At 40.8% G+C, this 13166-nt stretch overlaps 1 protein-coding gene across 1 annotated transcript; it reads right to left on the bottom strand.

Moving 5' to 3' along the window:
• Positions 1-2281: 2281 nt before the first annotated feature.
• On the bottom strand, positions 2282-2995 carry LOC121478608 (proline-rich protein 23A-like). Its single transcript, XM_041733713.1, has one exon. The coding sequence runs from the start codon at positions 2993-2995 to the stop codon at positions 2282-2284; it is 714 nt and encodes a 237-aa protein (XP_041589647.1).
• Positions 2996-13166: the final 10171 nt, after the last annotated feature.

Raw genomic sequence — 13166 nt, forward strand, 5'->3', positions numbered from 1 at the left:
TATCACCTTAACGCTTGTCAGAATGGCTATAATCAACACAAGAAACAACAAGTGTTGACAAGGATGTGGAGAAAAAAACCCTCTTACACTGTTGGTGGGAGTACAAACTGGTGCAGCCACTTGGGAAATAGCATGGCAGTTCCTCAAAAAGTTAAAAATAGAACTACCCTATGATCTGGCAATCACATTGCTAGGTATTTACCCAAAGAATACAAAAATTCAAAGGGATATGGGCACCCTGATGTTTATAGCAGTATTACCTATAGTAGCCAAATTATGGAAACAGCCCATCTGTCCATCAACTGATGAGTGGATAAAGGATGTGGTGTATATGTACAATGAAATATTATTCAGCCATCAAAAGACTGAAGTCTTGCCATTTGCAGTGACATGGATGGAGCTGAAGAACATGCTAAGTGAAATAAGTCAGAGAAAGACAAATACCATATGATTTCATTCATATGTGGAATTTAAGAAACAAAACAAAAGAGCAAAGGGAAAAAAGAGAGGCAAACAAAGAAACACTCTTAACTATAGCCAATAAGCTGATGGTTACTAGAGGAGAGATGGGTGGGGGGATGGGTTGGCTGGTGATGGGGATTCAGGAGGGCACTTGTAAATACCAGGTGATGTATGGAAGTGCTGAATCATAATATTGTACGCCTTAAACCAATATTATGCTATATGTTAACTAACTGTAATTTAAATAAAAACTTGAAAAGAAAGATCTACCCATTTGATTGTTAAACTATAGAACATGCCATTGTATGGTCTGCTTCTGTAATGAAACAATGTCATAGCTTCTCCTTTCCTCTTTTTATTAAATATTATTTTCACTGTTTTTTACATTCTAATTTTAGAAATATTTTCCAAAAACCTAATGTATTACATTTGTGTGCCATTTATTCATTTATTTATTAAGTACACATTTATCTTGGTTGACAAGGTTCAGGGAAAGGATTTTGGAAAGCAAAAAGAAAGAGAAAAAATTGGTGATCAGCCTTTATCCAAATATTCAAGACCTATATGAAGAAAATTATAATTTCTTTACTGCTAGTCAGTAATTTAATTTAATCTTTAATTATAATTAAAGATCAGAATAAATGGAGATGGCTATTATGATAAACAGGATCAATATATGATGTTGTAGTGGGCAGTGTGATGCGCCACCCAGATTCCTCTTCAATGAGAATTGTTTCCATAAGTGCTAGGAATGCTATGGACAGACAGACAGCTTTCAGTTGTCATCCCTTTGGAAAGTGTCTCAGCTGAAGAAAGTGGCCTTGCCTTGGGCTATGATTCTTCCCTGGTTCCTCACACCCAATGGCTGACTGATCAGGGAATTGGGCTATTTTAGCCTTTCCTGAGACAACTGTGACCATTCTAACTCCAGAACTTCCGAAGAGTTTGTTGACGCTGTCTCTGGATCTGCAGCACTTCAAGGTAGCTCTCTTTCTGCTTTTATTTGGCCTCTTTTTCACAAAGTTCTTCTTAATAAATATTGTGCATGCTAAAAAAAAAAAAAAAGAAAAAAAGATTGGTGATCAGAAACACCGCCAAGGACATTGAGGAATTCATACAGGCAAATCATAATTACAAAGGGAAGGAAAAACAATGTGAAATGGAGAGGAAGGACAGGTGCATTGGGAGGTGATAAAAAAAAGGCGATATGGGGCAGCCCGGGTGGCTCAGCGGTTTAACACAGCCTTCAGCCCAGGGCGTGATCCTGGAGATCCAGGATCGAGTCCCGCATTGGGCTCCCTGCATGGAGCCTGCTTCTCCCTCTGCCTGTGTCTCTGCCCCTCTCTCTCTCTCTCTGTGTGTCTCTCATGAATAAATACATTAAAAATGACATGAATTTGAAGCAAGTGTAGGGGTGAAATAAGAATAGGGTTGGCTGAAGATGGTAGAGGTGGAAGAAACAGCTCGTGCAGCCAACACAGGCAAGGGATCTAAAAATTCATCCTTGGCTATATGGGATCTACTCTCCGTGCTAAACTAAAGGCCCTTACCAGAAGGAATCTATCAATCATCCATCTATCTATCTATCTATCATCTATCTATCATCAATCATCTATCTATCCATCCATCCATCCTTGCCTGCTACCAGTCAAGGCACTTTAGCTAAAGAAACAAAACAAAAACTAACAAAAACAAAAACCGTAGCTGCCCACTGTCTACCACGAAGGTGCTTCATGTTTGAGGGGCGGGATGTGCTCACAGCGCGTCGCGGAGGATCACTAGTGCCTGAAGCCCGCTGCTGAGGGACTGCGGGAGCCCTTCATTCCGGGAACAGGCGTCTCCGGGCCTTGGGGGAGGGTCCTGGAGGGCGCGGGGGGCGCACGTGGGGACCTGGACTCGGAGAGGGCGGCAGAGGGCGGAGTGGCGAGCCGGGGAAGGGCTCCAGGAGGTGGGGGTCCAGGTCGAAGTAGCGGAGAGGAGAGAGCCTCCTTGGGCCGGGGCCGGGGGCCACCCTCCCAGCGCAGGCCCGCAGCTCAGGCGCCCAGCCGGCCGTGGGGCCCGCCCGCGGCGGCGGGAGCTCGGGGTCGGCGTCCTCCGCACAGGCCTCCTCCTGGGCGGCCACGTCTGGGACAGACGCGCAGAAGGCCTCGTGCTGGACGGCGGCTGGGTGCCCGGGCGCGCTCGGGACGGCGCCCTGCTCCGGGCCGGCAGGCGGGTGGCCCGGGCCCCCCGCGCGCAGGAGGGCCTCGGGGACCAGCAGCAGGGTGAGGCCCCCGAGGGACACCTGCAGGACCGACGTGGGCTCGGGCTCGAGCACCAGGTCGACGTCGTCCAGGAGCAGCTGCAGGGCGGAGCCGGCGGCCAGGACCACCACGGAGGCGAGCGCGCCGGCGGCGGCGGCCGGGGGCCCCTCCATGCCTTGCGGGCCCTCGGGCTCCGGGCTGCGGCGGCGCTTGGCCGGGCCGGGTCCTCCGCGCGGCGGTCCCCAGCAGGGCTCGGGCTGGGCGCTGGGGCTGCGGGGCCGGCTGCCCATCACCGGGCCGGCGCTGCGGGCGGCGCTCCCGGGGCCTGGGTCCCGCACGCGGTGCCAGGTCTGGACGCCAGGGGAGGCGGCGGGGGGCGCGGGGCGCCGCGGCCCGAGTGCCCGGGACTCCGGGGGCGCCTCCCGGGAGGCCCGCGGGGCGGGGGCTGGTGGCGCAAGCGGGGGTGCAGGGCCCGGCGTCGGGCGGCGTCGGAACCGCAGGGCCTTCGCACCGACGGAGCGGAGCCAATGGTATTTCAGAGGCCGCGGCGGAACCAGAGTCGCAAAATGTCACGCGAGGCCCCGCCCCTTCCGAGGCCCCGCCCCTTCCGAGGCCCCGCCCCTTCCGAGGCCCCGCCCCTTCCGAGGCCCCGCCCCTTCCGAGGCCCCGCCCCGCGCTCTCAGTGACCGCTGAGGCGAGGGGAAGACTTCCGTGGGCCTCTAGGAGGCAGAAAACTTGTGGAACCCAACTTTAGAAAAAAAAAAAAAAAGATATACCAATAATAGAACTTCAAACTTTGTTCATCTTTAGGACTACTGTTTTCCTGTGATTTCATCCATTTAGAGAAAAGACCACTCCATTAGATTGCCCCCAGTCCTCCCCCATCTTCCCCCATAAAATGGACTTACCCAAATGCTCCATAAAATTTCTTTAGAGCTTGGTCTATCTTTTCAGGAGTAAATGGAAAATACTGATTTCTCTTTAGGAACACTCCTGTTTCAGTGCCAAAGTAAAATATTTGTGGAACTTTCTTCCTGAGGGTTAAGGTTATAAAATTATCAATAATATCAATGGAAATTAAAACTATATGATTAAATTGTTTTCTTGAGCAATGATTGACAAGTCTACCATTCTACTGTTTAAAAAAGATCCCTTTCTTTAAAAAAAAGCACACAGCACTTTATTGAGGTATGTTGGACATATGTAAAGCTGTATATATTAATGTATACAATTGAATTTGGAAGAAATGAACATCCTTGAAACTCTCACCACAATCAATGCCATAAACATAACTATCACCTACAAAAGTTTCCTCCTACCCTATTTAAAATAAATGATCTTTTCATTTTTCACAACAGCTGACACTAGGAGTAGTAAGCTGAGTTATCCAAAATTAGATACCTAGTTTGGGTTAGATGTGGGAATCAAATGCAGACTTGCCTGGTTTTAGATCATGGACTCTTTACTCATATGTTTATTGTATATGCCTAGGAATGGATAATTGGTGCTATGTGTGTCTTTTCAAATTAATAGGTAATGCTTCTCTCCCATTGTTTTTCCCAAAATGTTTTTCAGTTTACACTTATATGAGCAGAGTATGTTTTCAATTCACTACATCCTTGTAAACATCTCTTACTGTAAGACTCTTAATCTGATGTAGTAAAATGTATTTTCATCCTGCATTTCTGATTGTCAATCAAGGTGGATCATTTTTCATTATGCTTACTGGCCATTTTTCTTTCTTTTTTGTTATTGGCCATTCTTATATATTCTTCTTTGAAATGTTCCTATCTTCTATTTTTTTTTTATTTAAAAAATGGGTTTCAGCATTTCTTTCAGTTTTATGGAGTGCTGGTACCTTCCTTGTCAAAGACCAACTTGGATAGCACCTTCTCAAAAACGCCGTTCATGATCATCTTATTTGAAATGGCTTTCTTTGTTCACTCTAACTCTCTTTATGGCCTTCATAGTATTACCACAATCTGTAAACAATCAAAATATTGTTTAAAAAACGTGGCTTTAAGACATACAGTATACCCATCATTTATCAAATGTATGTGTAGCAAATGTCTCTGTCATAGTCTTTGAAGACTTAGCCTTGATTCACTATGATACACACTCACCCTACTCCTGTTGTAATTTGTGGTGATTTTAATATATTCATGGATTCCCTTCCCCCGCAAATCTTGGCCTCTGACTTCTCTTTCCCTTCAGCAATTTTGTCCTATTTCCTCATTGACTCATACTCTTGACCTTGCCATTACTCCAAATTGTAACTTCTCCATAACTGCAATTTCAAACATTGTATTCTCAGAGCACCACCTCCCAACTTCCTAGCTTAGTCCTTTAAATATCCAAACTTAATCAGTCCTCCTGGCCCTTCTGGAAAATTCCATTGATCCTACCACCTTTTCACTGAAACTGACATCATCAGGTTCTCACTTCCCTCTTTACCTGGAATTTAAATTCCATGGACAGTCATTATAAATAATTATGTTTATACCTTCATCTCCCTTTCCTGGTTCCTGCTTTGCTGACTAATACATTTGTTACTCTGTGGTTGCATTTGTGCAGCAAAGTAGGGCTGGAAGAAAATACTCAACCCCACTGACGAATCTTTCTCTAAATTCATGATCAACAACCTCAAGTAGGCTACTAATTGTTGCCCTGTTATCTGTGTTGCTCTGTTTCATTCACTTTTTCACTCTTGCAGATGAGCATTGTGTGCTTGCTTCTCTCTGCAAACCTGATACCTCATCTCTTATTTTCTCTCCTAGATGGCCACCGTTTTCTTTTTCACTGAGACGATAGAAGCAATCAAAAAACAGTTTTGAAAATGCTCATAATTGCCATTCATTAAGCTCCACTGGGATTATATATTTTGCCCTTTGTCCTCTTCCCATAAGTGATATGTTGTGCTTCTAGCAAAACCCACTTTCTCCACTTGTGCAGTTCATCTCCTCTCATTTTGCCTCCTCAAGGACATTGCTTTACCAATCCCCTCCTCTCTGTCCAGCACGATCAAATTTTACTACCTTCACCAATTCAGTATCTTCAATGTATAATTGAGAGGTAAAGTCTTCCATCTTCAACAAAAACTCTGCTGACATGACTTTCTCCTTCAGTTTCTTTTTAAAACAATATTTATTAATTAATTAATTAATTAATTAATTAATTAATTTATGAGACAGAGAGAGAGAGAGAGAGAAAGAAAGGGCAGAGGGAGAGGGAGAGAATCTTGAGCAGATTCCCTGCTGAGCTTGGAGCCCTCGGACATGGGGCTTGATCTCACAACTCTAAGATCATGACCTGTGTTGAAATCAAGAGTAGAGGGATCCCTGGGTGGCGCAGCGGTTTGGCGCCTGCCTTTGGCCCAGGGCGCGATCCTGGAGACTCGGGGTCGAATCCCACGTCGGGCTCCCGGTGCGTGGAGCCTGCTTCTCCCTCTGCCTTTGTCTCTGCCTCTCTCTCTCTCTCTTTGTGTGACTATCATAAATAAATAAAAATTAAAAAAGAAATCAAGAGTAGGTTGCTTAACCAACTGAACCACCCAAGTGCTCCTCTCCTCTATTTCTACATCAATTTTCTCTTTCCTCATATGCTGAAACTATCAAATTTGTGGACTCTACTTGGATTCTTTAATTTTACTTCTTCCACTTGCTCTTGAACCCACTGTAATCAGACTTCTGTCCATGCCAGTCATCTCTAAGCGCTCTCATTAAGGTCATCAGTGATTCCCACATTATGAAATCCAGTGGTTAATTTTCAGTTCTCATCCTGAGTTAGGAGCAACACTTGACACCATCACTGTTTCTTTTAAACATTATCCCCCTTGGCATCCAAGACTTCACACTTCCCCAGTGTGTCTCTGGCTTTATTTCAGTTTCCTTAGTTATTTGCTTCTCATCCCAGGACCTCTTTCTGGCCTTTTCTTTTTTCCTGTCAACTTTCACAGCCTTCCTTTAAGTATGTTGGTGACCCCCAAACATGAGTCTCCTTCATGTGTCTTTCCCAACAGTATGCAACTGCATTTTTCTCCTGGATATCTATTAAGTTGAATCATATGCAATTTTTATTTTTGTAGGTCAAAATGGTTGTATATTGCTAATTTTCTGTATGTCAATCTAATGATAGGCAGTCCAAATTTCAGGTCCAAATTTGAGTTCCTCCTATTTTGGTATGTTCCCCATTACAGTAAGTGGCAATTACTTCCTGTTGCTCAAGCCAAAAACTTGGAATTATCCTTGGGAGTCTTTCTTACACATTTCACATCCATTCCATCTGAATATCCTGGGCCATAGTCCTTCTTCCCCTCTGCCTCACTACCTGCTGCCACCTTCATCCCTTTAGTGAATTACTGTAGGAGCCTCCTAAGTGGTCTCCTTGAATTTATTTTATTTTTATTTTTATTTTTTTAGTAATCTCTATGCCCAGTGTGGGGCTGGAACTCTCGAGATCATGAGTGTATGCTTTACTGACTAAGCCAGCCCGGTATCCCGTCCTTACATCTTTTCTTTGTTTCTTTCCAGCCTAGTCTGCACACATGAGCTAGTGTGGTTCTATTTTTGTGTGTGTGTGTGTGTGTGGTTCTATTAAACTGTAAGGCAGACCATGTTACTTCTCTGCTCACATGCCTCCAATTTCACTGAGAGTCAAAGCCAATATTCTGATATGGGTCTGCAGAGCTCTCTCTGTATGATCTGGATGTCTCACCCCTATTATGTCACACTGTACTTCCTATCACTCTCCCGCTTTTTCCTTCTGTTAAAACTCTGTGCCTCTATGCTTTTCCTAGAAATGGACAGGTATAATCACAAATTTTGCAACTGCCTTTCTCCTACCTATCTGCACGGTTCCTGACTTCTTTCAGACCATTATTGAAAATGCTCCATCTCTGAGGTTTACCCTGAGTATGCCATCTAAAATGGTAATCTCTGACCTTCTACCTCCCCTTAATCTTTTGTGCATATCAGTATGTAATATAGTGTGCATTTTATTTATCTTGCTTACTATCTGTATTATCTTTACCAGAGTATAAGCTCATTATAGCAGGAATTTTTAACAGTTTTGCACTTTGCTATATCCTCAGTTTTGGAACACTGTCAGCTGTATAGTGGACACTCAAAAATATGTGTTGAATAAATAAATGATTTTTAAAATCAGTTATGAGCATTTTTTTTAAAAGTATTATTTTTAAGTAATCTTTACATACAACATGAGGCCCAGACTCACAACCCCAGGATGAAGAGTCAAATGCTTCACTGACTGAGCTAGCCAGGTGCCCCAAGAGCATTCTTACTCGTTACGAATCTTTTCTAATATTGCCCTCTGTTCCATTTTCTCTATCTCCTCCTTCTGGAACTCCACTAGTCTTATATTAGAACTTCCTTTCTTCAAATAACTCTTTATTGTTTTTATGTCTGTGCCCTTCTATGATAAATTATAAGAATGTTTAAAAAATATGTTCAACGCTTTACATGGTTTGTTCCTGAGGACTTTTTTGGCCATTATAGACCAAAATGAATGTCTTCAGTCATTTCTTAATGTGTAGGGTGTGATGCTCTGGAGAAATAGAAGTCACCATTTGTGGAAATAAAATCCTCATCTTAGGCTGGGACTTCAGGCTGATTAACTGCTGATTCTTCTATGCCATATAGGAGGGCACAAGGTGGTGTGTGTGTATATGTGTGAATTATTTTTCTAGTTTAAGTGCTCTGACTAGGATTTCCAGTATTATGTTGAATGAAAGTGGTGAGAGTGAATATCCTTGCACTGTACCAGATCTTATTTATTTATTTATTTATTTATTTTTGTGCCAGATCTTATAAGAAAAGTTTTCCATTTTTCCTCATTGCCCATGATGTTAGCTGTGAGATTTTCATATATGGTCTTCATCGCATTAAATTTCTTTTATGTTATTTATTTTGTTGAGAGTATCATAAATGGATGCTTAATTTTTTCAAATGCTTTTTCTGCATTTATCAAGTTGATCACATGGCTTTTATTTTTATTTTTTGAGATGGTTGTGTGGTTTTTATATTCATTCATTCATTCATTCATTCATTCATTTAAAGATTTTTAAAAATTTGTTCATGAGACGCAGAGAGAGAGGCAGAGACATAGGTAGAGAAGCAGGCTCCTCGCAGGGAGCCCAATGCAGGACTCAATCCCTGGACAGAGATCACACCTGAGCTCAAGGCAGATGCTCAACCACTGAGCCACCCAGGTGTCCCAGGTTGTGTGGTTTTTAATTGTTCATTCTGTTAATATAGTCTGTCACCTTGATTGATTTTGATATATTGAACCATCTTTGCATCCCAGGGATAAATCCTAGTTGGTCTTGATGCAGAATCCCTCCCCCCCTTTTTTTTTTAAGATTTTATTTATTTATTCGTGAGAGACAGAGAGAGAGAGAGAGAGAGAGAGAGAGAGAGAGAGAGAGAGAGAGGCAGAGACACAGGCAGAGGGAGAAGCAGGCTACCTGCAAGAAGCCCAACATGGAATTCGATCCTGGATCCCAGGATCACGCCCTGAGCCAAAGGCAGAGAGGCTCTACCGCTGAGCCACCCAGGCGTCCCCTCAGAATCCTTTAAGTATGTTGATGAATTTGGTTTGCTAGTATTTGTTTTCTTATGGTGTCTTTGGCTTTACTATCAGGGTGACACTGGCCTCATAAAATGACTTACTTTGGAAGTGTTCCCACGTCTCCTCTTTTTTTTTGAGAAGACTTTAAAAAGGATTGATATTAATTCTTCTTTGACTGGTAGAATTTACCAATGAATCCATCTTGTCCTGGGCTTTTCTTTGTTAGGAGGTTTTTGATTATTGATTCAATTTCCTTATTTGTTATTGGTCTGTTCAGGTGTTCTAGATATTCTTGATTCAATTTTGGTAGGTTGTATGTTTCTGGGAATTTATATATTTCTTCTACATTATCCAATTTATTGGTATATAATTGTTCATAATAACTCCTTAAGACTCTTTTTCTTTTTTTTTTAAAGTATTGTTTCCAGGGGTACCTGGGTGGCACAGTTGTTTAAGCATCTGACTCAGGTCCTGATCTCAGGGTTGTGGGATTGAGCCCCATGTTGGACTCCATGCTCCGCAAAGAATTTGCTTGGGTTCAGATGCAATGGAACACCTGCACCCCGATGTTTATAGCAGCAATGTTCCCAATAGTCAAACTGTGGAAGGAGCCTCGGTGTCCATCGAAAGATGAATGGATAAAGAAGATGTGGTCTATGTATACAATGGAATATTACTCAGCCATTAGAAACGACAAATACCCACCATTTGCTTCAACGTGGATGGAACTGGAGGGTATTATGCTGAGTGAAGTAAGTCAATCGGAGAAGGACAGTGTATGTTTTCATTCATTGGGGAATATAAACAATAGTGAAAGGGAATATAAGGGAAGGGAGAAGAAATGTGTGGGAAATATCAGGAAGGGAGACAGAACATAAAGACTCCTAACTCTGGGAAATGAACTAGGGGTGGTGGAAGGGGAGGAGGGCGGGGGTGGGGGTGAATGGGTGACGGGCACTGAGGGGGGGCACTTGATGGGATGAGCACTTGGTGTTATTCTGTATTTTGGTAAATTGAACACCAATAAAAAATAAATTTATTAAAAAAAAAAGAATTTGCTTGGGGCTTCTCCTTCTCTCTCTACCCCTCCCCACTCAAATAAATAAAGAAGTCTTAAAAATATAGTATCTACTTTGATTCTTTTTATTTCTTAGGTATCCATTGTGATGTATGCCCTTTCATTTATGATTTTATTTATCTGAATCTTCTATTTTTTCCTTAGTCAAGCTAAAGATTTGTTGATTTTATTTTTTTCAAACAAAGCCAAGTCTTAGTTTTGTTGATTTTTCTATCGTTTTTCTATTCTTTCTTTGATTTACTTTTGCTCTAATCTTTATTATTCTAACGTTGGGCTTTGTTCTTCTTTTTCTAACTTTAGGCTTTGTTTTTCTTTTTCTAGTTCTATGGTATATAAAGTTAGGTTGACTTATTTGAGGTCTTTCTTCTTTTTTTTTTTTTTTTTTTGGATCTTTCTTCTTTTTTAATGTAAGTGTTTATTGCTGTCAAGTTCCTTGTTAGTGTTGCTTTTGCTGCATTACATAAGTTTTGGTATGCTGTGTTTTTGTTGCCATTTGCATGGACTACCTTGCTAATCCCTTCACTCTCAAATTTTGTGTTTCCTTAAATTTAAGTATGTCTCTTGTAGTTAGCATATAATTGGGTCTTGTCCTCCCAATTTAGTATGTCTTTTGATTGGGGAGTTTGGTCCATGTGTATTTAGAGTAATTGTTGATTGGTAAAGACTTATTACTGACATGTTGTTAATTGTTTTGCCTTTTTTGTAGTTCTCCTGTTCCTCCTATTGCTGTCTGCGTGATTTTATTTTATTTTATTTTTTTATAAATAGTGGTGTGTTTGGATTCTTTTCTCTTTATCTTTTGTGAATCTACTGTACTTTTTTTGGTGTGTGGTTACTATGGGGTTTGCATTGAACATTTTGTAATTATAACAATCTTTTTAAAGCTGATGACAACTTAACTTCAATTGCTTGCAGAAACTCTATGCTTTACTCCCCCCAACTCTACTTTATGTAATTGATGACAGATTTTATTTTTCTCTATATTGTGTTTCTAGTAACAAATTTCTGTGGTTATAGTTATCCTTACTCTTTTTGTCTTCTAATTTATATACTACTGTTAAAGTGATTTATGCACTACCATTACAGTATTACAATATTCTGTTTGTCCTTATATTCACCTTCAGCAGTGAGATTTATAATTTCATAAGCTTTTATGTTACTTAGCATCTTTTCATTTCAACTCGAAAAACTTCCTTTAGTGCTTCTTGTAAGGCAGGTCTAGTGTTGATAAACTCCCTCAGTTTTCGTTTGGGAAAACCTTTTCTATCCTTGATTTTTATTTTATTTTATTTTATTTTATTTTATTTTATTTATTTTATTTTATTTTATTTTATTTTATTTTATTTTATTTTATTTTATTTTATTTTATTTTATTTTATTTTATTTTTTTATCCTTGATTTTTAAAAGACAGTTTTGCCATGTATTCTTGGTTGGCAGTTTCTTCTTTAAATACTTTGAATAGATCATCCCATTCTTTCCTGGTCTGCAAAGTTTTTGCTGAGAAAACCACTGAAAGGCTCCTTTGTGCATGGCAAATTGCGTTCAAAATTATCTTTTTGCCTTTCATTTTTTAAAAATGATTTTATTTATTTATCCATGAGAGATACAGAGAGAGAGAGAGATGCATAGACACAGGCAGAGGGAGAAGCAGGCTCCATGCAGGGAGCCCGATGCGGGACTCGATCTCAGGTCTCCAGGATCACACCCCAGGCCACAGGTGGTGCCAAACTGCTGCGCCACCGAGGCTGCCCTCTTTTTACCTTTCAATAAATTAATTAGATTGTGTCTCCTTGTAGACCTCTTTGGGAACTTTTGGGCTTCGTGACTCATGATGTCAACCTCTCACGTTGTGGGAAATTCTCCACCATTTTTTCTTTAAATAGGCTTCTGTCCTTTTCTTCTTTTTCTGGAACTCTGATAATGTGTATCATTTCTTCTGGTGATTTTAATTAAGTCCTATGTGCTTTCTTCACTCCTTTTCATTCTTTTCTCTTTGTTTCTCTGAGTAATCTCAAATGACCTCTTTTTGTGTTTGTTGATTTTTTTTCTTCTAGATGATTGAATCTCTTTATTGAATTTTTCAGTTCACTCATTGTATTCTTTAGCTCCAGAATTTCTGTTTTTAAAAAATGATTTCTATTTATTAAAAATTTAAATTCAATTAATTAATATATGGTGTGTTAGTTTCAGAGGTAGAGTTCAATGATTCATCAGTCTTAAATAATACCCAGTGCTCATTGTATCATGTGACCTCCTTAATGTCCATCACTCAGTTACCCCTTCAATCCCACCCTTCCAGCAACCCTCAGTTTATTTCCTATAGTCAAGAGTCTCTTATGGTTCGTCTCCCTCTATGATTTCATCTTGTTTTACTTTTCTCTCCCTTCCCTTATGATCCTCTGTTTTGTTTCTTAAATTCCACACATGAGTTGAGATCATATGATAATTGTCATTCTCTGACTTATTTTGTTTAGCATAATACCCTCTAGTTCCATCCATGTCATTGCAAATGATAAGATTTCATTATTTTTGATGGCTGAGTAGTATTCCATTGTGTATATACACCACATCTTCTTTATACATTCATTTGTCCTTGGACATCTGGTCTCTTTCCATAGTTTGGCTGTTATATGTTAATATGTTATATATATGTTATATATAACATATGTAGTATGTTAATATGTTAATAACAGCAGCTGTTATTGCTGCTGTAAACAGTGGAGTGCAGGTGCCCCTTCGGATTACCACATTTGTATCTTTGGGGTAAATACCTAGTAGTGCAATTCCTGGGTCATAG

This window comes from Vulpes lagopus, chromosome 19, assembly GCF_018345385.1.
Source record: "Vulpes lagopus strain Blue_001 chromosome 19, ASM1834538v1, whole genome shotgun sequence".
Classification (NCBI taxonomy): domain Eukaryota; kingdom Metazoa; phylum Chordata; class Mammalia; order Carnivora; family Canidae; genus Vulpes; species Vulpes lagopus.

Excerpts from the sequence above, each read along its gene's own strand:
- LOC121478608 (XM_041733713.1), bottom strand. The coding sequence starts at position 2,995 with ATGGGCAGCCGGCCCCGCAGCCCCAGCGCCCAGCCCGAGCCCTGCTGG.